The sequence below is a fragment of the Microtus oregoni genome, unplaced genomic scaffold, assembly GCF_018167655.1.
Source record: "Microtus oregoni isolate MIOR12 unplaced genomic scaffold, Mior012 000036F_ref0000092, whole genome shotgun sequence".
Lineage (NCBI taxonomy): Eukaryota > Metazoa > Chordata > Mammalia > Rodentia > Cricetidae > Microtus > Microtus oregoni.
In genome coordinates this window covers 10,966,124-10,985,968 of record NW_024543095.1, presented here as the reverse complement: position 1 = coordinate 10,985,968, position 19,845 = coordinate 10,966,124, and the positions used below count along the sequence as shown (strand labels likewise).

The following is a 19,845-nucleotide window of genomic DNA, read 5'->3' as shown; positions in this document are numbered from 1 at the left end:
TTTCTGTCCGGTGCTCCAATGTGGGTCTCTGTCTCTCTGTCTCCTTTCATCGCCTGATGAAGGTTAATATTCAGGAGAATGCCTATATGTTTTTCTTTGGGTTCTCCTTATTTAGCTTCTCTAGGATCACTAATTATAGTTTCAATGTCCTTTGTTTATGGTTAGAAACCAAATATGAGTGAGTACATCCCATGTTCCTCTTTTTGGGTCTGGCTTACCTCACTCAGGATAGCGTTTTCTATTTCTATCCATTTGCATGCAAAATTCAAGAAGTCCTTGTTTTTTACTGCTGAGTAGTACTCTAATATGTATATATTCAATACTTTCTTCATCCATTCTTCCGTTGAAGGGCATCTAGGTTGTTTCCAGGTTCTGGCTATTACAAACAATGCTGCTATGAACATAGTAGAGCATATACTTTTGTTGAATGATAAGGCCTCTCTTGAGTATATTCCCAAGAGTGGTATTGCTGGGTCCAGGGGTACGTTGATCCCGAATTTCCTGAGAAACCGCCACACTGCTTTCCAGAGTGGTTGCACAAGTTTGCATTCCCACCAGCAATGGATGAGTGTACCCCTTTCTCCACAACCTCTCCAGCAAAGGCTATCATTGATGTTTTTTATTTTAGCCATTCTGACAGGTGTAAGATGGTATCTTAAAGTTGTCTTGATTTGCATTTCCCTGATCACTAAGGAAGTTGAACATGACCTTAAGTGTCTTTTGGCCATTTGAACTTCTTCTGTTGAGAATTCTCTGTTCAGCTCAGTGCCCCATTTTATAATTGGGTTGATTAGCCTTTTACGGTCTAGTTTCTTGAGTTCTTTGTATATTTTGGAGATCAGACCTTTGTCATTTACGGGGTTGGTGAAGATCTTTTCCCACTCAGTGGGTTGCCTTTGTGTCTTAGCGACAGTGTCTTTTGCTTTACAGAAGCTTCTCAGTCTCAGGAGGTCCCATTTATTCACTGGGGCCCTTAATGTCTGTGCTGCTGGGGTTATACGTAGGAAGTGGTCTCCTGTGCCCATGTGTTGTGGAGTACTTTCCACTTTCTCTTCTGTCAGGTTCAGTGTGTTCGGACTGATATTGAGGTCTTTAATCCATTTGGACTTGAGTTTTGTGCATGGTGATAGATATGGATCTATTTTCATTCTTCTACAGGTTGACACCCAGTTTTGCAAGCACAATTTGTTGAAGATGCTCTCTTTTTTCCATTGTATACTTTTAGCTCCTTTATCAAAAATCAGGTGTTCATAGGTTTGTGGGTTAATGTCAGGGTCTTCTATTCAATTCCATTGGTTGACTTCTCTGTTTTTATGCCAATACCAACCTGTTTTCAATACTGTAGCTCTGTTGTAGAGTTTGAAGTCAGGGATGGTAATGCCTCCAGACGATCCTTTATTGTATAAGATTGTTTTGGCTATCCTGGGTTTTTTGTTTTTCCATATAAAGTTGATTATTGTCTTCTCCAGATCTGTGAAGAATTTTGATGGGGATTGCATTGAATCTATAGATTGCTTTTGGTAGAATTGCCATTTTTACTATGTTGATCCTCCCAATCCAAGAGCAAGGGAGATCCATCCATTTTCTGGTGTCCTCTTCAATTTCTTTCTTCAAAGACTTAAAGTTCTTGTCAAATAGATCTTTCACTTCATTGGTCAGAGTTACCCCAAGATATTTTATGCTATTTGTGGCTATCGTGAAAGGTGATGCTTCTCTGATTTCCCTCTCTGTTTCCTTATCCTTAGTGTATAGGAAGGCAACTGATTTTTTTGGAATTGACCTTTTATCCTGCCACATCACTAAAGGTGTTTATCAGCTGTAGGAGTTCTTTGGTGGAGTTTTTGGGGTCGCTTATGTACACTATCATATCATCTGCAAATAACGAGAGCTTAACTTCTTCTTTTCTGATACGAATCCCCTTGATCCCCTTATGTTGTCTTATTGCTATTGCTAGAACTTCAAGCACTATATTGAAGAGGTATGGAGAGAGTGGACATCCTTGTCATGTTCCTGATTTTAGTGGGATGGCTTTGAGTTTTTCTCCGTTTAATGTTAGCTGTCGGCTTGCTGTAAATAGCTTTTATTATATTTAGGTAGGACCCTTGTATCCCTAATCTCTCCAAGACCTTTATCATAAAGGGGTGTTGATTTTGTCGAATGCTTTTTCAGCATCTAATGAAATGATAATATGGTTTTTTTCTTTCAGTTTATTTATATGGTGGATTACATTGATAGATTTGCATATGTTGAACCAGCCCTGCATCTCTGGGATGAAGCCTACTTGATCATAATGGATAATTTTTCTAATGTGTTCTTGGATTCAGTTTGCCAGTATTTTATTGAGAACTTTTGCATCGATATTCATGAGTGAGATAGGCCTGTAATTCTCTTTCTTGGTTGGGTCTTTGTGTGGTTTTGGTATCAGGGTGACTGTAGCTTCATAAAAGGAATTTGGCAATGACTCTTCTGTTTCTATATTGTGAAATACATTAAGGAGTATAGGTATTAGCTCTTCTTGGAAGTTCTGGTAGAATTCTGCATTGAAACCATCTGGTCCTGGGCTTTTTTTGGAAGGGAGATTTTTGATAACAGTTTCTAGTTCTTCGCGACTAACAGGTCTATTTAGATCGTTCACCTGGTCTTGGTTTAGCTTTGGTATATGGTACTTACCTAAAGAAATGTCCATTTCTTTTGCATTTTCCAGTTTTGTGGCATACAGGCTTTTGTTGTAAGATCTAATGAGTCTCTGAATTTCCTCTGTGTCTGTGGTTATGTCCCCCTTTTCATTTCTGATCTTATTTATTTGCATGTTCTCTCTCTGTCGTTTAATTAGTTTGGATAGGGGTTTGTTGATCTTGTTGATTTTCTCCAAGAACCAACTTTTTGTTTCATTGATTCTTTGGACTGTTTTCTGTGTTTCTATTTTGTTGATTTCTGCCCTCAGTTTGATTATTTCCAGTCTTCTACTCCTCCTGGGCGTGTCTGCTTCTTTTTTTTTCTAAAGCTTTCAGGTGTGCTGTTAAGTCCCCGATGTATGCTTTCTCCCTTTTCTTTAAGTGGGCACTTAGTGCTATGAACTTTCCTCTTAGCACTGCTTTCATAGTGTCCCATAGGTTTGAGTATGTTGTCTCTTTATTTTCATTAAATTCAAGGAAGACTTTAATTTCTTTCTTGATTTCTTCCTTGACCCAGGTGTGGTTCAGTAGTTGACTGTTCAGTTTCCATGAGTTTGTCGGCTTTCTGGGGGTATCATTGTTGTTGCCTTCTAACTTTAATCCGTGGTGATCTGATAAGACACAGGTGGACACTGATATTTTTTTGTATCTGTGGAGGTTTCCTTTGTTTCCAAGTATGTGGTCAACTTTCAAGAAGGTTCCATGAGCTGCAGAGAAGAAGGTATATTCTTTCCTATTTGGGTGGAGTGATCCTATAGATGTCTGTTAAGTCCATTTGCTTCATTACCTCCAATAGTTCTCTTAATTCTCTATTAGGTTTCTGTCTGATTGACCTGTCCATTGCTGAGAGAGGTATGTTGAAGTCTTCTACTACTAGTGTGTGTGGTTTGATGTCTGACTTGAGTTTTAGTAATATTTCTCTTACATAAGTGGGTGCTTTTATATTAGGAGCGTAGATATTCAGGATTGAGACATCATCCTGATAAATTGTTCCTGTTGTGAATATAAAGTGTCCATCTCAATCTCTTCTGATTGATTTTGGTTTGAAGTCAGTTTTGTTAGAAATTAATATGGCCACACCTGCTTTTTTCTTAGGACCATTTGCTTGAAAGACCTTTTCCCAACCCTTTACTCTGAGTAGATGCCTGTCTTTGTGGTTGAGATGTGTTTCTTGCAAACAGCAGAATGTTGGATCCTGTTTTCGTATCCAATCTCTTAGCCTGTGCCTTTTTATAGGTGAATTGAAACCATTAATATTAAGTGATATTAATGACCAGTGGTTGTTTACTCCGGTTATTCTTATTGTTTTTGGTAGTAGAGTTTGTGTGTCTCCCTTCTTTGAGTTGTGCTGGTGAAGGGTCGCTAGATGCCTCAGTTATTGTAGGCAGTGTTGGCAATGTTGGATTCCTTGGGTTGCGATTTTCCTTCTATTACTTTCTGTAGGGCTGGATTTGTGGCTACGTATTGTTTAAATTTGTTCTTATCCTGGAATGTCTTGTTTTTTCCATTGATAGTGAACAATAGCTTGGCTGGGTATAGTAGTTTGGGTTTGTATCCATGGTCTCTTAGCTTCTGCAGTACTTCTATCCAGGACCTTCTAGCTTTCATGGTTTCCATAGAGAAAGCAGGTGTAAGTCTGATCGGTTTACCTTTATAAGTTACTTGGCCTTTTTCCTTTGCAGCTCTTAATATTCTTTCTTTAACCTGTATATTTAGTGTTTTGATTATTATATGGCGAGGGGATGTTTTTCTTTGATCCAGTCTGTTTGGTGTTCTGTATACTTCTTGAATATTCAAAGGAATATCTTTATGTTAGGAAAGTTTTCTTCCATAATTTTGTTAAAAATATTTTCTGGGCCTTTGAGCTGTGACTCTTCTCCTTCTTCTATTCCTATTATTCTTAGGTTTGATCTTTTTATTGTGTCCCATATTTCCTGAATGTTTTGTGATGAGAATTTGTTGGCTTTGTTGTTTTCTTTGATCAGTGCATTTATTTTCTCTATGGTGTCCTTGGAATCTGAGATTCTTTCTTCTATTTCTTGTATTCTATTGATTATGCTTGTTTCTGTAGGCTCTGCTCATTGACCTAGATTTTCCATATCCAGCTGGTCCTCAGTTTGTGTTTTCTTTCTTGCTTCCATTTCAGTTTTCACTTCTTGAACTGTTTCCATTACCTGTTTGATCGTTTTTTTTTCTTGGTTTCCCAGGGTATCATGTACGTATTTACTCATTTCTTCAAACTTTTGGTTATACTTCTCATCCATTTCTTTAAGGGCATTTTTCACATGTTGTTTAAGGGACTCTACTGCTTTCATAAAGTCAATTTTTTTCCACTTCTTCTGTGTTAGGGTGTCAAAGACCTTCGGTTGTAAGATCATTGGGTTCTGGTGTTTTCATGTTGTTTTTCAGATTATTGGGTGAATTCTTGCCTTGGCGCCTGCCCATCTCCTCCTATCGATGCTATTTAATTGGTCTTTTAAAACCGGATCAGGTTTCCCTGCTGGTCAGGGGCTCCTCTTACAAAATGCCCTCGCTCTGTTTCCTGGCTCCTGCCAGGGGCCAAGATCCCTCTCACCCCTCAGAAGGGTCTTCAGGCACAGGACCTGGCTCCTCCTTTGCCAGGGACCTCGCCAACCAAAGGCAATTTAATTGTAGTGGGGCAATCTGCTCTCGGTGTTGCGCGCTGGTCCTCACTGGTCCCCGTCGTCTGCAGAGGCCATTCGCCTGCCCGTGTCCAATTTCTTGATGTCTTTGTATATTTTGGAGATCAGACCTCTGTCTGATGTGGGGTTAGTGAAGATCTTTTCCCATTCTGTAGGCTGTCATTTTGTCTTGTTGACCGTGCCCTTTGCTTTACAGAAGCTTTTCAGTTTCAGGAGGTCCCATTTATTAATTGTTTCTCTCAGTGTCTGTTCTGCTGGTGTTCTATTTAGGAAGTGGTTCCCTGTGCCAATGAGTTCAAGTGTACTTCCCACTTTCTCTTCTATAAGGTTCAGTATGGCTGGCTTTATGTTGAGGTCTTTGATCCATTGGACTTGAGTTTTGTGCATGGTGATAGATATGGGTCTATTTTCATTTTTCTACATATTGATATCTAGTTATGCCAGCACCACTTGTTAAATATGCTTTCTTTTTTCCATTTGATATTTTTTGCTTCTTTATCAAAGATCAGGTGTTTGAAGATGTGTGGATTGATATCTGGGTCTTCTATTCGGTTCCATTGGTCCTCCTGTCTGTTCTTATGCCAATACCCAGCTTTATGTCTTTTTAAAAAAAAATCTTGCTGAGTCCAGTCGGTGCTGCATGGGCTTTTTTTTTTTTTCTTATTTGTTTTGTTTTTCGAGACAGGGTTTCTCTGCATCTTTGGAGCCTGTTCTGAAACTCACTACCTCCCCAGCTGTGGATTGCCTGGAACTTTCTATGTAGATCAGGCTGGCTCAAACTCACAGAGATCCACTTGCCCGCTATCTCCCAAGTGCTGGGATTAGAGGTGTATGACACCACACATGGCCAATTATGTGATTTTAAAATATGTCCTTTTAATTTCACGGGGGTGTGTTGGAGAGATCCATGGAGACCAGAAGAAGATATTAGATTCCTTTGGAGCTGGAGTTACAGGCAGTTTTGCCCAATGTGGGTGCTGGGAACCAAAACTGGGTCTTCTGCAAGAACAGCAATCACTCTTGAAGGCTGAGCCATATTCCAGCCCTGAGCATATGGTTTTTCAATCCTTTATTCCATCCATATGTTCTATCACACTGTCTGACTTTCATATGTTGAAACATCTTTGCAGCTTAGGGGTATATCCCATGCTGTGTATGGGATGAACTCGGTCTTGGTGATGATGCATGACACCAAAGTCACAGGCGACCAATTTGAAAATAGACAAGAAGCATATACTAAACCAGAATCTCTGAATAGCAAAGCGAACGACAGACTGAAGAGGCAAACCTGTGGACCGGTCATATTTCAAAAGGTTAATCTGAAACTGGAGAGACAGCTGGCTCATCTATAAAGAACACTTGCCACCCAGCCACAAGGCCCAGAGTTCGGACCACAGCACCCACATCAGGGGGCTCACAAAAGCCTGTAACTGCAACTCCACGGCATCTGATCCTCTTCTGGCCTCTATGGGAACCTGGGCACACACACATGCACACACACACACTAAATAAACAAACAAATTAATTAGTAAATAAATACATCTTTTCTTAAAAATAAATCATTTGAAGTCAGACGGTGACGGTGCACACCTTTAATCCCAGCACTCTGGAGGCAAAGGCAGGCAGATCTCTGTGAATTCAAGGCCAGCCTGAGAAACCCTGTCTCGAAAAATAAAAAATAAAAATAAAAAAAAGAGTTTTTTGAAAAAATACATAGGGAACTCTTAATTATTTGAGAATTAAAAAGAAAACCATGCTGCTGGATGCGAGACCAAGACAATGTCGTTCAGGGTGTGGAAAAATTGAGCCTCACATACTGTGAGTGCGGAGACAAAGTGGTGTGACCACGGTGGAAACCAGCACGGAGGAGCCTCAAGGACAAAGCAGAGCTACGGTGTCACCCAGCACTCCTGCTGGACACTCGTCCACAGATGCTGACATCAGACCTCAGAGGAGCAACCAGTCGTACGTCGCTGCAGCTCTATTCACAATAGCCAAGCCACACACATACACATACACTTGAATGTCCTATAAGAGATAAACTGTACGCAGCGTTTCATGAGGAAGGAATTTTGCAACAGGTGATAGCACAGCTGGCTCCTCGGAGGTAGGAGAAGGGCCAGTCAAATGCTGCATGACTCCGTTTATATAAGGTATGCAAGACAGCCACATTCCTAGAACCAGAGAAGAGAACAGTGGCTGCTGGGGTCAGAGGGGAGGGAACGGGAGAGACTAGACTATGGAAATAAGGCATCGGCCAGGCATGGGCTCCAGGATATGCTGACAGTGAGGCAGCTACAGGCAGCAACAGTGCTCTGCACCCAGGTTCTTCTCTAAAAGACAGATCTCGGGTTAAGCTTCACCGCGACAGCAAATCATTTTGATGGGGAGCAACTGACTGCATAATCTGTAAGATAACTCATGAAAAATGTTTTTCTTCTGAAATAACCTTGAAAGCACAAACTGAGGGGAGGGGTTGACAAAATTTGAGGTACAGAGTTAGAAATTGACTTAAGCACAGTCTGAAGGGTACTTCTCCATTTTTAAAAATGCATAAACTTGGGCTGAAGAGATGGCTCAGCGGTTCATGAGCATTGGCTGCTCTTCCAGAGGACCTGGGTTCAATTCCCAGCACCCACATGGCAGCTCACAACTGTCTGTAATTCTAGTTCTAGGGGATCCGACACCCTCACACAGAGTATATACAGGTAAAACACCCATGTACAATCAATCAGTAAATAAATCTTTAAAAAATGGATAAACTTTTTTTTTTTTTTTGGTTTTTTGAGACAGGGTTTCTCTGTGGTTTTGGAGCCTGTCCTGGAACTAGCTCTTGTAGACTAGGCTGGTCTCGAACTCACAGAGATTCACCTGCCTCTGCTTCCCGAGTGCTGGGATTAAAGGCGTGCGCCACCATCACCCGGCAAAATGGATAAACTTTGATTTGACTCACACAACTTATTTAAAAGTTATTTGCTAATAAAAACAAAATTAAAGAGTTGGGTTGATAGTTCAGTGGGCAAGGGGCTTGCTTTGCAAACCTGAGGACATCAGATTCACTGCCCAGACATGGTGGCATCTGCCTGTTAGAACAGTGCTAGTTAGGAATGCTGTGTAGAGTCGGGAGGATCATGGGGGCTCATTGGCCAGCCAATCTGACAGAAACTGCAGGTTCCAGGTTCAGTGAGAGATACTGTCTCAAAATAAGGTAGTGGCAAATGCCTTTAATCCCAGAATTCATGGGGAATGGGGGGGGGGGGGGGGTAAGTGGATCTCTGTGAGTTTGAGGCCAGCCTCAATCAGTCAGGGTTATATAATGAGAACCTGTCTAAAAAAATATTTTTTTAGGTGAGAAGTGGTGGAAAGTACATTTTGACATCACCTTCTGACTTCCACATACAACTGCATGGACAAATACTCACGCATGTGCACACACATACACATATATTCACACACATGCACAGGAACACACACATGAGCACACACATACACATATATTCACACACATACACATATATTCACACACATGTGCACACACACATATATTCACACACATGCACAAGAACACACACATGAGCACACACACATACACACACAAATTCAAAAAAAGCATAAGTGAGTAACGGTTTTATTGGTAAACTTACAGCGGGGTGCAGGTAATTTCAGGTGACTAACTGCTTTGCCTACAAGGGAGTTGCGGTGGCCGCATCTCGGCACTAGCCCAGTCAGCATGTCTACATGTAGAGCTTCAGTCTCAGTCCAGGAGCAGCTGTGAAGTGGAAGTTGCCACTCCACTGAAGGCCTTGGATGTCCGTGTACTCGCCCTCACCTTCCACCCTGCAGAAGTGACAGGTGAGCGTGCTTGCTAACTAGGACTGGTCACTTACACTGCAGACACACTGTCTGGCCTATATACTACACAGCCTGTCTAAGGCATTTTACCTTTCTGCTTCCGATTTCTATTGAGAACCAGTACCCTGCGTCCATACACTAGGAAAACACACGACTTCAAACCAACACTGTCTCTATGTACGTTTTGGTGCTCATGGTTTCAGGGTCAGATAAACTAACTTTACAAAAGCAAACAATCACCTCAAACTTGAAAATACACACTACAAATTTGCTATCTGGCTCAACCCAAACATTCATTTATTTAACATTTATTTGTTTCTGCATCATCAGCTCTGTTCGAAGTGCTGTGCTTGGGTGGTGTTCTTTGGGCCCTACCGTAGGGGTGAAAACACACTCATGTATCCCACGCATTGCCGTTTCTCCCTTTATCATTATCAGTGGAAGCAGTTTCTGTGTCCTTGTTAGAATCCTGGAGTCCTAAGAGGAGAATACCATTCTGTCCCTTTAGAAACGTTTCCACACTGACTTCATAATGATTAGATAGCATTTTCATTTCTAGACATATGAAAGAGATACTTAATAAACAAACTTTATTTTCCTTTTGAGACAGGGTCTCATGTAGCCCAGGCTGGCCTCAAACTCTCCATAGAGCCATGGCTGACACTGAACTTCTGAGCCTCAACTCTCAGGTTTCAGGATTACAGGCATATGCTACCATGCCTGATTTTATATGGTGCTGGGGTTTGAACCTAAAGCTTCATGCATGCTACACAAGCCTCTATCACTAAACTGCGCCCCCACCCAGTAAGGAACTTTCCAGTGGCATGGTATTAAGTTTATAAAGCTATATCTATGTCTCATTTCATTTTATTTCTGCAGTCATATGCTCATAAATGACAGCAATTTAACATTGTCTAATTTTGCTTACACTTTAAAATTAGCATAATAAAAATGCTCACACACATCAGGTCAGAATGAAATAAATCATTATGAAATTAGCCACAGGCCTGCTTTTTTTACAAATACAAACTGAGATACTTTAAGTAAAAATTATTCACTTAAATAATTTTGGGTTAAATTTGCTCAAGAATCACACATTGCTCAAATGGTCTACACTAACAGAGACCACAGAGGCTGTGTTAAAAGCCAGGCAGTAGTGGTGCACACCTTTAATCCTAGCATTTGGGAGGCAGAGGTAGGTAGATCTCAGTGAGTTTGAGGCCAGCCTAGTCTACAGAGTGAGTTCTGGTACAGCCAGGGCTATACAGAGAAACCCTGTCTGGAAGGGTGAGGGTGGGAAGTGGCTAATAAACTTTACAAAAATAATATTCCATTTTAAAAGGCTATAATTTTCACAGCTTCTCCTCTTACATTTCCCAACCACTAAGATAACTCAACCTTTTGTGGAGATCAAATATGCCACAAAGATTATTCAGCATTAATTAATAAATATACTACTTAAAAAGCACAACTAAAGAGAATCTTTTAGAATTGTATTGTTCTTAAATTTTAAGGTTACCTGTTTTCATTGAAATTTCCAGTGTACTTTGCCCCAGTTGGGAATGTGTAAGTCCCCAGACCGTGAAACATATTGTTCTTAAATTGTCCTTCATACACGGCTCCTGAAAAATGCTCAAGTCTCCCAAAGCCATTCATCTGTTTGTAAGAAAGGAGACACTCAGAAACCAGCCTTCACCACACACACCAGCCTACCAGTAACACTGTTCCCAGACACCAGCCTTCACCACACACACCAGCCTACCAGTAACACTGTTCCCAGACACCAGCCTTCACCACACACACCAGCCTACCAGTAACACTGTTCCCAGACACCAGCCTTCACCACACACACCAGCCTACCAGTAACACTGTTCCCAGACACCAGCCTTCACCACACACACCAGCCTACCAGTAACACTGTTCCCATCATTTTCGTGTCACCCCTGTAGACGCTTTACCATGATTCTTCCCCTGTTCTTTCTGAGAAGCCTACTGACTCAAATGTTCTGGATATTGGGGTATCTGGACATATGGGGAACCAAGGTGATGATAACCAGGATCCTCAAGATACCTAAGTACATCAGAACTCTTAAAGAGCAACTGGTGTTGTCACTTCAGAACAGTTCAAAGTAGTTGTTAAGAATGAATTTGATTGGGCGGTGGTGGCACACACCTTTAATCCCAGCACTCGGGAGGCAGAGGCAGGCGGATCTCTGTAAGTTCGAGGTCCACCTGGTCTACAGAGTGAGTTCCAAGACAGCCAGGGCAACATGAAAAGAAACCCCGTACTGAAAAAAAAATAATGATGATGATGATAATAATGTGAATTTGGTGCAGAGTGATGGTGCAGTGGAAAAAGAGCCTACCACATTAAAAATAAACCTGAGTTTAGAGTGAAAAGCTGGGCATGAAGCTCAGGAAGGAAGTGTGCTTGCTCAAGTCTGACAAGTTTGATCCCAGGCTATCATATGGTGGACAGAGAGACCATCTCACAAATGCTGTGGCACTCACACATAGATAAATACATTTAATACATATAATAATTTTAATAGTATAAAATTTAATATTTAATAATAAATAATACATATAATATTTTTAAAGGTGAATTTATATTCAAATAGAGCCGGGTACACATTCCTACTTTATCACTTACCATCTGTACAAAAAAACCTGAGTCTGATTTGCCTCATCTATTAAAAAAAAAAAGTATTGGGGCTGGAGAGATGGCTCAGAGGTTAAGAGCACTGGCTGCTCTTCCAGAGGTCCTGAGTTCAATTCCCAGCAACCACATGGTGGCTCACAACCATCTGTACTGAGATCTGGCGCCCTGCTCTGGAGTGTGGACATACATAGAGGCAGAATATTGTATACATAATAAATAAATCTTTAAAATAAATAAATAAATAAATATTGGGGCTGGAGAGATGGCTCTGCAGTTAAGAGCACTGGCTGGCTGCTTGCTCTTCCAGAGGTCCTAAGTTCAATTCCCAGCAACCACATGGTGGCTCACAACTACCTGTAATGAGATGTGGTGCCCTCTTCTGGTCTGCAGGGACACATGCAAGCGAACACTGTATACATAATAAATAAACAAATAGTATTAATAGGACTCATTTTATAAAGTTGTTAAAGATAAATGGAAAAAATAATGTGTTTGGCTTTACTCAATGAATGGGAGCTGAGAAAGATAATATTAGCTCTCTTCATGAGTGTAATATTATGTATAGAGTAACAGATGCTAAGTAAAACCATTTATCTTCTCTATAGAGGCTAGTGTACACACAGGTCTCACTACACAGCCCAGAAACCTGAGGTCCTCATCCTCGGCCCCCTACGGAATGCCATCACAGCTGTGAGATGCTAAGCTAGCTTTAATAATGCATTTGACCAAGAATGAACCGCTTAGAATCACTTCACCCACGGGATGGTTTCTCCACCAGCAGAGTGAAAGGTGATCACAATACCTTGTCATCTTTCCAGCTTCCCGTGTAGACAATCCCGTCAGGAGTGGTGTGGATGCCTGTCCCGTTTCTCTCGTAGATCCCAGAAGATGTTCTCGTACAGTCACCATCTAATGAGGAAAGGAGCCTGCGGCTTTGAAGCGGGGGGCGTGGACTAGGTCCATGTAACAGCCACATAGAAGCCTATCCACCACTGCCCCCAACCCATGTGCGGGTTTCCTTTGGTCTTTGGTTTTCCGGCTTCAAAGGACTAAAACTAAGGAGTCAGAACGGAGGACAGATTCCACGTGGTTCTAAGGTATCCTGTCTAGATGGAACAGTTTTGATTTAAATGTCTATACGTCTATTGGGATGTCTGTTATTCCCTTTAAGTGAGATAATATGCCAATAATAGTTTTATAAAGTGAGTGAGTCTCGTTTTCAAAATCCTAAACTATGGAATTTTCTGTATGAAAAGGTAATTAAAATGCATGCTCACCATACTTGTCGCCATTTGGAAATATAAACTTGATCTTACATACTTCTGAAGATGCTTTAAGAGATTGAAGAAAACAAAGGTAAATTTAAGTATTTTAATGTCACAAAACTTATAATAAATGTGTGCTTTCAGCATTATTCAGGTAAATTCTCTTCACGTCTCTTCACGTGGGTGCAAGCACCTCCTAACTGGCATTTCCATTGTCTGGTGTGAGGTCCTGAGAAAATAAATAATTTTGCATAGATGATCTATTTTTATTTACTTCTTAAAACTTTATTAGTATAAAATTCATTTTTTGGTGGGGACAGGATCTCACCAATGTAGCCAGTTAGTGGCTTGGAACTCACTAAGTAGACCCTGTCTTGAAAAAAATTGTTGTTGTTTTATGTGTATGGGTGTTTTGCCTGAATGTATGTGTGAGCATCGCATCTCTGCCTGGTGCCCTCAGAAGTCAGAAGAGAGCAAAAGATTCCCTGAAAGCAGAGTTACAGATGGTTGTGAGCCACCACGTAGGTCCTAGGAACTGAACCCAGGTCCTCTGCAAGAGCAACAAGTGCTCTTAACCACTGAACCATCTCTCCAACCCCAAATACTATTACTTTTGTATTGTTAGGAATATGGCCTTGGGATTGTTAACCATAGCCCCTTAGGATAGAAAGAGCTGGGATCTTGCTCCAAAGCCACAGCTCCTCCAAGGCCCTGATCCCTGGTCATTAACATCTCTGCCAAGCATTTTCTCAGTTTTGGAGAAGGAGCTATGTTTTTAATTTATACATCAGAGCCTCGGGGGGGGGGGGGGGGGGGGGGGGAGTTCCCAGAGTCCCGGCCCTAGACTATTACTGGCTCTGCCAAGCATACCCCTGGTTTTGACAAAGAGCTGTGTTCTCTCTCCATACATCAGGGCCTTAGGAGAAAGCCTTAGGTCAGCCCAGCTCTCAAATGGAAACAGAGATACAATCAAAGTATGAAGTTGTGAAAGGACAGAGACACAGAACTGCTCTGAGTGCTTAACAATGCTTATCGGAGTTCCAGATCTGCTTGCGGTGCCCACAGGAGCCGTGCTGTGCTCCCTGAAGCAGGCATGGCCTCTCTGGCTGACAAACTACCACTCATTCTGGAGCTGGACACAGAATACAGTGGTCCGTGCTCCGGCCTTAGACTTCCTAGAGTCCTAGATTTCTCTGGCCTACGGCAAATGGCTCACAGCTCAATCTCCTCATCCTTACACTAAGTGGATGAGCCTGTATAAGCCATGAAGGCTAGTGTCTAACTGTAGACACTACCTATTGGTATTCTGTCACCCTCGCTCAGATGAGGCCTCTCTCCCAGTCTTTATTCTTCTCACCCCTAAGCTCCTCTAGTCTCAGAACTCAGGGTCCTCTTGAAACCTTTGTGTCTGGTCTCTGGTGACTGCCACTAAAACAGCAGCCATGGAGCAGTTACATCTCTCTCCCATCCCACCACCCTGCTCAGTATTGAGTACTACCAGAAAATGCCTAGTTAGGGGATGAATGGCCCTTGAGGCGCAACCAGTAAGCACCTGCTAAGCAGGACGCTACTAAACAGAACCCATCATACAAGAAACTGAGGAAGTCCTCAGCCGCTCTTCAAATGTCCATCCATGTCTTGTGCAGTTTTATGAGTTCGGTCTTGTACAATCTTATTTGGGGGGAAATTTTCCTTTTTTTTTTGTTTGTTTGTTTGCTTTTAATAATGGTTTTTGGCTGATGTTCATGAGAGAGCAGTGCCTTATACTGGGCCACCACTGAAAGAAAATCCTGTACTAGAGCACATGGCTTTACAGAGCTTTCTCACGCCCTCTGCTGGAAGTCTGCGGGAATCGAGTCTCAGACGCCTTTTGTGTCCTCTAGTGTTACCGATGTGGGGCAGCGATGTAGCATACTTCTGTGAATGTAAAAATATCTTAGTCCTGCTTTATAAGATGCAATAGTAGCTTTGCAAAGATGGTTGTAACGATATTACTCAGGATGTTTTCTTTCCAGATGATTGAGAGGCTAATAAACAATAAAAATATGGTGCCGGCACCGCAGCAGTCACAAACCTGTGCTTTTTTTCTGGTTGTTCGGTGGGTTTTGTTTGTTTGTTCTGTTTTTAAGGTGATGCTGGACGTCTACAATTTTGTTCAGATGACTGCGGGTTCTGGAAAAATCGTTGTTATTATCGATGCATAACATACTGCTATTATTGGTGTATATATATGTTTATATAAGGATATATATACACATATAATTTGAATTTTTCAAACTTTAGCAGTGGTTTCAACTTGGGGGGGTACCCCATTTTACCGGTGTTGAGTTGGCATTGTGCAGAAATCAGCAGCCATATTAGTCTAGAAACATTAAGCTTAATTTCTTTCCATCTATACAGGGGTCACTTCAGTGTATTAAATATGTAAGGTTTAATCAATCTATGTGCGTTTGATTGCAGAAACTAATAAAGTATCTGTAAATAAAGGGGTGACGTTTCCACTTTCAAGGCACTGGATTAAGTGAGCTAGCAAGGAACCGCTGTGATTGCTACGGTCTGGCACCGTAAGGGAAACATAGACACAGTGAACCAACGACAGACTCGGAGGCCCACGCCACGTCTCCGGATTCCCAGAGGCCGGGCTGTCGGAGGCGCTGCACCACAGTGTGGACGCGGCGGCTGGCTCCGGGTCCATCGCTCTAGGTAAAGGCGCCCTTCCCCAGCGGCCTCGGAGGAAGTGCACTCACTTGACAGAGACGTTTCGGACAGACTGTCGCGACTCTGCGATTCCCCCGGGCTCGCCAGCTCTGCAGCCTCCCAGCGAGCAGGGCGCTAGGACAGAGCGGGGCTCGGTTGCTGGGGCGACCGGGCAAACTCTCACCCGGAAGCAGACACGCAAGGAGCCAATCAGAAGGCGCTTGGGCGGGGGCGGCGGCTGCGGGTGAGGTCCGAGAAGGGAGGCCGAGCCCAGCTCGGACCCCGACCCAGGGTGCCGCCTCCTGAGTGCCGCGGCCGGCGACGCTACGAGCCAGGTACGGCCTGACGTGGCGTGTGCGGGCCGTGCGGGGTCTGGGTTGCCAGGCCCACCTGCCGCCTCCACTCCAGTGATCACATCCGAGGACCATCCTGCCCCGATGTGTCCCTGCCGGTCAACCCCGGGCCAGTGAAGCAGAACCGGCAGGATCCCAGAGACCCCGGGACCTGCAGCCCAGGTTGTGACGCCCGAGGCTCCGAACAGGGTTGGATTGGAGGGGCTCCAGCCCCATTTCCTGTCTGTGGCTCCGTGGCGACTCGAGGGACTATTTGGGGAAAGGGTTGGAGATGTATGTTGAAGAAAGGAACCTTGCATGACTAGGTATCTGAATGGAGCTGGGTGATGCATAGTAGTCGGAGATTGCCTGGGAGGCAAGTGGAGTGGGTTCAGTTTTCATCACCCCAGCTTGGTGATGCTGACAGTACGTGGGAGCCAAACTTGGGTGTGAAACAAAGGATCCTTTTAAGAGCCAAACTTAGGTCCAGTGTCTATGGTAAAGAAAGATTAAATCTTCCCAGACTAGATAGGTAGTGGATTACACAACCTCATTTGTATTCTATAGAAAACGTCAGGTAATGTGGTATCGGATGCCACTATAATCAGTAAATCTTGGCTCAGATTTTTGTGAGAAAAATCACAGCTCAAGTTGGAAATGGAACCTTTTGTGTGTTGGAGTGAGGCAACTTGTTTTACATGAGTACGGAATCTTTTTGTCGTTTTCTCACCATTCCTTAGTGTATGAATTGAACCAGACTGCGTGGTTTGGATGATGAGATGTTTGATGTGTATATGTTTTCCTTTCTTCCTCAATTAAAAAAAAGATATGCAATTATTCATATGTACAGCATTACAAAATTCAATTCGTGTCGTTCTTTTAGTGACCTGTTAAGCGTTTAATGCCCTTATGTTTTCATGAGCATATGTGAATATACCACTGTCTGTAGAGAACTTGTGATTTGACTTAAGACATTCTTACTTGGGAGGAATCTGGAGTTAGAGAGAAATTAAAATAATTGAGTTTTAATATCCTCCTCCCCCGACTCTTTGTAGCCCTGGCTGTCCTAGAACTCACTCTGTAAACGAGGCTGACCTGGAACTCAAAGATTCATCTGCCTCTGCTTCCAGAGTACTGGGACTAAAGGCATGTGTCACCACTGCCCAGCGAGTTTTAAATTTTAAATTTCAAGGGCAGTATTTGTTTTGTTTCTGTATTTATGTGTTTGGGCATGTGGGGGTCCTACCCGCCATGGAGAAACTCTTTTCAGAACTAGCTGATGAACGACTCACTATGAAGCTGCCATTCATAGGAAAACTAACCAATCTTGGGTTCAAATCCCAAACCACTATCTTTATCTAACTTTCACACTCCCGCTGATACTGTTGCTAACCTAAATCAGGCTGGAATCAGGTACCACTGCTAAGGCGAGAGGATGTAGTAGAGGAGATAAACTTTCAGTTATCGGAAAGACTGTCTTGAAAGTGTGACTCAAACGCTTGCATAGCATTCCACCGAGGCCGGATTACCCTCTTACCTATACATTTTTTTGTACTGTTAACCCAAACCAGAAACAACGCTTATTTCTTAGAAGTTAGCATCCTCTCCTGCCACAAAGTCTCCCTGCCACAGACACTTTTGCACTGCCCTGCCCCTCCTATCTACAGCCAATGGAGTTCCGGTGTAAACAGCTTATGCTTCCTCCCCCAGTTTTTAAATCATTGCATGTTTCCCCCTGCTCATCTGGATAACTATACTCATTTCCTAACTGAGGTCGTGGTTTTTCTTCATATATACCCTGCCTTACCCTGACATCCAGCCCCAGGGCCTCTGATTGATGTTCTAGATTTGAAACCTTTGCCTCTGTCATTGCTGCTACTCAAAACATTCTTTTCCCAGACATTTCATGGCTCGCTCTCTCCATTTGTTCATGTATTAGGTGGAGAGGCATCCATCAATACTCTGTAATAGCCTCCATTGGTTTTTTCTAATTTTATGCTTTTTGAAATTGTAATCTCATCACCCTTCATCCTTTTCCTCCCTCCAGCCCCTCTTTGTACCTCCCTTGCTGTCTCTTAAATTCATGACTTTTTATTTTATTGTTATTAGATGCGTACATATGCTTTATGTATATATACACACGCACACACACACACACACACACATATATATATATATATTCCTAAATGAGTAAATACAACCTTCTCAGTCCATATAATATTACTTGCGTGTATATGACCTCAAAGCTGACCACTTGGTTTTGAATAACCAGTTGGAGGGCTCTTCCCTGAGGAAAACCATTTCCCCCACTCTCAGTTTTCCCAGTTACATGTAGTTCCTTGTACAGGGTAGAGGCCTGTGAGCTTTCATCTTTCTGTGTTAGCATGTCTGTCTTTCTGTGTTAGCATGTCTGTCTTCCTGTGTTAGCATGTCCGTTCGTGTTGTTATTGTTAGGTCTTATCTAGGCAGCCATATTGATGAAACTTCATGGGTGTAGCCTCTGGCTTTTCTAGGAGACACAATCTCACGGCAAAGTTCCTGTTCCTCTTGTTCTTTCAGTCTTTCTGTCCTTGTACAATGAGCCCTGAATCTAAGAAGCAGGAATTGTGTTACAGGTGTACTGGCTGGGACTGTGCACTGCACAATCTCTTGTTCTTTTTTTTATGTCTTTTTATTAAATTTTTTTTATTAAAAATTTCTGCCTCCTCCCTGCCCCCCCCCCCCCATCTCTTGTTCTTTGTATTTCAAATCAATTGTAATTTTCTGTAATGGTTTTGTCTGTTGCAAAAAGAGGTCTCTTTGATAAGGGGGTGAGAACTGTTAGATTTCAGAGCTCATAGTAAAGAGAAAGAAGGCAGAAAGGGACCAGAGTCTGACCTCAACAGATGAGACTGTTCATTTCAAACAACAAAGGACAGACACTCTCCTACAGGAAAGCGGTATCTGTGAGAAGGAAAGGGACTGCTTGAAATTTAAATAGAGACTTGGGGGTGAGGAAGTTAATGCAGCTCCAGGGGGGGTATATGTGAGTTTGCATCCTTCTGGTATTATCTCAATGGTGACAACCTATCTTGGGAGACTGGCTGTCTCAGCAAAACATTTCCTTCCCGTGGCTCATCAATAATGGTTTGAGCAAGGCCAGCTGTAACCTCATAGTAAATCTGTGTTTACAACCAAGGCAGTCTGTCAAGAGCTACACTTACCTATGAGTATAGATATTTTAAATGTAGTTAGAAAGTATGTTAATTTAGTTAAGGGGTAGTTGTAGATTCCTGTCTAAGATTCATGACTTCACTGACCCTGACCCTGGATAATTGGCTAAGTTTCCAGTATCAGACATGATTTCCCCTTTGTTGATCAGGCTTTAACTCCAATCAGAGAGCTGTTGGTTACCACCAAGGTATGCATGCCACTATTGCCTCATAGCGTTATTGTGCCTTGCTGGTTGTTGTGTTTCATAGATGTTGAAGCTGGGTAAGACTATTTGCTTCTCATGGAAGCTTGCATGGTTCTTTCTGGAACCACGAAAGCTAGTCCTCAGGGAGGAAGCTTTCAGTCAGATCCAGCTCAGCTCCTCTGGGCACTGTGTCTGAAGTGCATGGCGTCTTCAGCAGCAGGGCACCTTCCACCTCCGGAGAGCAACCGTTTCTTTGTTGCTGTAGTTTGGATATTATTTGTCCCCTCAAAAACTTGTGTTGA

At 42.5% G+C, this 19,845-nt stretch overlaps 2 protein-coding genes across 5 annotated transcripts in view; one reads left to right on the top strand and one right to left on the bottom strand.

Annotated features, from left to right (window-relative positions):
• Positions 1-8,960: 8,960 nt before the first annotated feature.
• On the bottom strand, positions 8,961-15,959 carry Morn2 (MORN repeat containing 2). Its single transcript, XM_041631200.1, has 5 exons — positions 15,865-15,959; positions 13,130-13,183; positions 12,655-12,761; positions 10,710-10,846; positions 8,961-9,175 (listed from the first exon to the last, which is right to left on the bottom strand). Exons 4-5 carry the CDS (start codon positions 10,844-10,846, stop codon positions 9,073-9,075), a joined length of 240 nt encoding a protein of 79 aa, XP_041487134.1. The 5' UTR covers positions 12,655-12,761; positions 13,130-13,183; positions 15,865-15,959; the 3' UTR covers positions 8,961-9,072.
• Positions 15,960-16,019: 60 nt separating this feature from the next.
• Positions 16,020-19,845, top strand: part of Dhx57 (DExH-box helicase 57) — a 54,278-nt gene continuing 50,452 nt past the window's right edge. For 2 of the 4 annotated variants that reach the window (XM_041631199.1, XM_041631196.1), the window contains exon 1: positions 16,020-16,149. The gene's annotated coding sequence lies outside the window, so the exon portion shown is untranslated. Of the gene's footprint in view, positions 16,330-16,358; positions 16,473-19,845 lie in introns of those variants that run through there. The other 2 variants (XM_041631197.1, XM_041631198.1) reach the window with 2 other exon arrangements.

What these genes read in the sequence shown, in the direction of transcription:
- Morn2 (XM_041631200.1), bottom strand. Translation starts at nt 10,846, where the DNA reads ATGAATGGCTTTGGGAGACTTGAGCATTTTTCAGGAGCCGTGTATGAA. An exon ending in GGAAATTTCAATGAAAACAG is followed by an intron (nt 9,176 to 10,709) that starts GTAACCTTAAAA and finishes TCACTTCTGCAG; the next exon opens with GGTGGAAGGTGAGGGCGAGT.